Source organism: Geospiza fortis, unplaced genomic scaffold, assembly GCF_000277835.1.
Source record: "Geospiza fortis unplaced genomic scaffold, GeoFor_1.0 scaffold5123, whole genome shotgun sequence".
NCBI classification, from domain to species: domain Eukaryota; kingdom Metazoa; phylum Chordata; class Aves; order Passeriformes; family Thraupidae; genus Geospiza; species Geospiza fortis.
Window position 1 is genome coordinate 29,587 of NW_005054965.1, and position 3,169 is coordinate 32,755.

General features: G+C 64.1%; 1 protein-coding gene across 1 annotated transcript in view; it reads right to left on the reverse strand.

The window, feature by feature from the left end:
• PHB (prohibitin) overlaps nt 1–2,942 on the reverse strand; it is a 5,866-nt gene extending 2,924 nt beyond the window's left edge. Inside the window, exons 1-3 of the mRNA XM_031065655.1 lie at nt 2,824–2,942; nt 2,451–2,554; nt 101–247 (exon numbers count right to left, since the gene is read on the reverse strand). Of these exons, the coding sequence (XP_030921515.1) occupies nt 101–247; nt 2,451–2,554; nt 2,824–2,911 (339 nt within the window). The 5' untranslated portion in view covers nt 2,912–2,942. The remainder of the gene's footprint in view (nt 1–100; nt 248–2,450; nt 2,555–2,823) is intronic.
• Nucleotides 2,943–3,169: the final 227 nt, after the last annotated feature.

Below are 3,169 nucleotides of genomic sequence, written 5' to 3' on the forward strand. Positions count from 1 at the left end.
AGCTCCCAGCCGCCTCCCACCCAATCCAGGCTGGACCTCTGCCATTCCAGGGCACAGGGCGTTCCCCACTCCGTGCCAGGAGAGCCCAGGGCGTGCTCACCACCACGGACTTGAGGATCTCGGTGGTGATGGAGGGCAGCACGCGCTCGTCGTAGTCCTCGCCGATGCTGGTGAAGATGCGCGGCAGCTGCGCCGTCACGGGCCGGAACAGGATCCGCAGCGTGATGTTCACGTTCTGCAGGTCTGCAGCAGGGACAGCACCCCGTCAGGGAGCTGCAGGAGCAGGGGATGCTCCCCAGAAAACTCCCCATCGAAAACAAGCTGGGGTCGCTGCCCTGCTCCCCTCTGCTCTGCGCTGCTGTACGGGAGAATCCCAACCCCACCCCTGTCCCCTGCCCCAGGTGAGCTCCAGAGGTCCCTCCCAGCCTGACTGGTGTCACCTGCCCAGGTGAGCTCCAGAGGTCCCTGCCAGCCCCAGCTGCTCAGGATTCAGTGATTCACAGCACCAAAGGAAGATCAAACCATTCCCGTGTCACACTGGGACATGCGGGATCTCCAGAGATCCCTTCCAGCCCCAAATATTTGAGATCAAAGGAAGAGCTCTTTAACCTTGATGTCCTTCATTAAAAACCTCAAACCATTCCCGTGTCACACTGGGACATGTGGGATCTCCAGAGCCAAGGAACACTTGGGACTGGAGGATCTCCAGAGGTCCCTTCCAGCCCCAAATATTCGGGACCAAAAGAATTCTTCTTTTACCTTTATGTCCTTTATTAAAAACCTCAGACCACTCCTGTGTCACACTGGGATATGTGGGATCACCACACTCAGGTACGTTTGGGCAGGAGGATCTCCAGAGGTTCCAAATATTTGGGACCAAAGAGCTCCTCAAGCTGTTCTTTATTAAACAAACCAAACCACTCCTGACAGAAGGGACCTCTGGCCACCACCCAGCCAAGGCAGGCTCACCTGCAGCAGGTGACACAGGTGGGGCTGGCATCTCTGTGTCCACCAGGCCGTTCCTGCTCACCTGTCCCAGAGCTTGGTCACCCTTACCTCAAACTGAGGTGGACCTTGCTCAGTTTCTGGCCCCCTGCTCCACAGCCTGGTCCTTAGGACCACAACTGCACCCCTGGAGCCCCCAGACCCCGTGTCCCCAGACCCAGTGTCCCCAGAGCTGGTGTCCCCAGACCCCGTGTTCCCAACCCCCTGGAGCCCCCAGACTCGGTGTCCCCAGAGCTGGTGTCCCCAGAGCTGGAGCCCCCAGACCCCGTGTCCTCAGAGCCCCCAGACCCCATGTCCCCAGAGCTGGAGCCCCCAGACCCAGTGTCCCCAGAGCTGGTGTCCCCAGACCCCGTGTTCCCAAACCCCTGGAGCCCCCAGACTCGGTGTCCCCAGAGCTGGTGTCCCCAGAGCTGGAGCCCCCAGACCCCGTGTCCTCAGAGCCCCCAGACCCCATGTCCCCAGAGCTGGAGCCCCCAGACCCAGTGTCCCCAGAGCTGGTGTCCCCAGACCCCGTGTTCCCAAACCCCTGGAGCCCCCAGACTCGGTGTCCCCAGAGCTGGTGTCCCCAGAGCTGGAGCCCCCAGACCCCGTGTCCTCAGAGCCCCCAGACCCCATGTCCCCAGAGCTGGAGCCCCCAGACCCAGTGTCCCCAGAGCTGGTGTCCCCAGACCCCGTGTTCCCAAACCCCTGGAGCCCCCAGACTCGGTGTCCCCAGAGCTGGTGTCCCCAGAGCTGGAGCCCCCAGACCCCGTGTCCTCAGAGCCCCCAGACCCCATGTCCCCAGAGCTGGAGCCCCCAGACCCAGTGTCCCCAGAGCTGGTGTCCCCAGACCCCGTGTTCCCAAACCCCTGGAGCCCCCAGACTCGGTGTCCCCAGAGCTGGTGTCCCCAGAGCTGGAGCCCCCAGACCCCGTGTCCTCAGAGCCCCCAGACCCCATGTCCCCAGAGCTGGAGCCCCCAGACCCAGTGTCCCCAGAGCTGGTGTCCCCAGACCCCGTGTTCCCAAACCCCTGGAGCCCCCAGACTCGGTGTCCCCAGAGCTGGTGTCCCCAGAGCTGGAGCCCCCAGACCCCGTGTCCTCAGAGCCCCCAGACCCCATGTCCCCAGAGCTGGAGCCCCCAGACCCAGTGTCCCCAGAGCTGGTGTCCCCAGACCCCGTGTTCCCAAACCCCTGGAGCCCCCAGACTCGGTGTCCCCAGAGCTGGTGTCCCCAGAGCTGGAGCCCCCAGACCCCGTGTCCTCAGAGCCCCCAGACCCCATGTCCCCAGAGCTGGAGCCCCCAGACCCAGTGTCCCCAGAGCTGGTGTCCCCAGACCCCGTGTTCCCAAACCCCTGGAGCCCCCAGACTCGGTGTCCCCAGAGCTGGTGTCCCCAGAGCTGGAGCCCCCAGACCCCGTGTCCTCAGAGCCCCCAGACCCCATGTCCCCAGAGCTGGAGCCCCCAGACCGGTTTCTGCACCCAGGGGATCAGGAAATGGGTGCCCTCGCCCACCACCACGTCCTGCACCCCCCGGAAGCGGTCGAAGATCACAGCTCTGTGCCCTGCGTCCACTGCGGGGGGAAACAAACCGTGCTCAGGGCTGCTGTGCTGCTGCCGCCACGGGGCTTGGAGACTTCATTAACAGCACGGCTTAATTAACAGCATGGTTTGGAGCAAAGAGGAGCTGCAGGTGGAGCTCCACGGCCCCCCAGTCTGCTCCTCACAGAGCGGAGGAAGGAGCTCACGGTGCTTGTGGCACTGCCAGCTCTCCGTCCGTTTCCTGCGAAGTCAGGGTTTGGACAGAAACACGAAACGCAGAGATCAGGGCTGTCGCACTCACCGTTGTAAAGAGCGGAGTTGACGACTCCCCCCGCCACAGCCAAGCCCAGGCCGAGCTTCCCGATGCTCTCGAACACCTTGGCAGCCATCTCAGCGCTCCAGCCCCCGCTCCAGAGCCCTCCTGCAAACCCCCAGAACCTCAGACCTCACTGTGGCCCCTGCCCAGAGCCCCAGACCACAAAACCACACTGGGCTGCGACCCCTGCCCAGGGCCCCGAACCACACCGGGGGCTCCTTCTGCCGCACAGACACCTCGGCCCCGGGGGTCTCCCTCCCGTGACCCTCCCTGGGCTCGGACCCCTCCAGGGCCTTTCCCCGCTCTCCCCGTGCCCTCACAGCACCCGGGT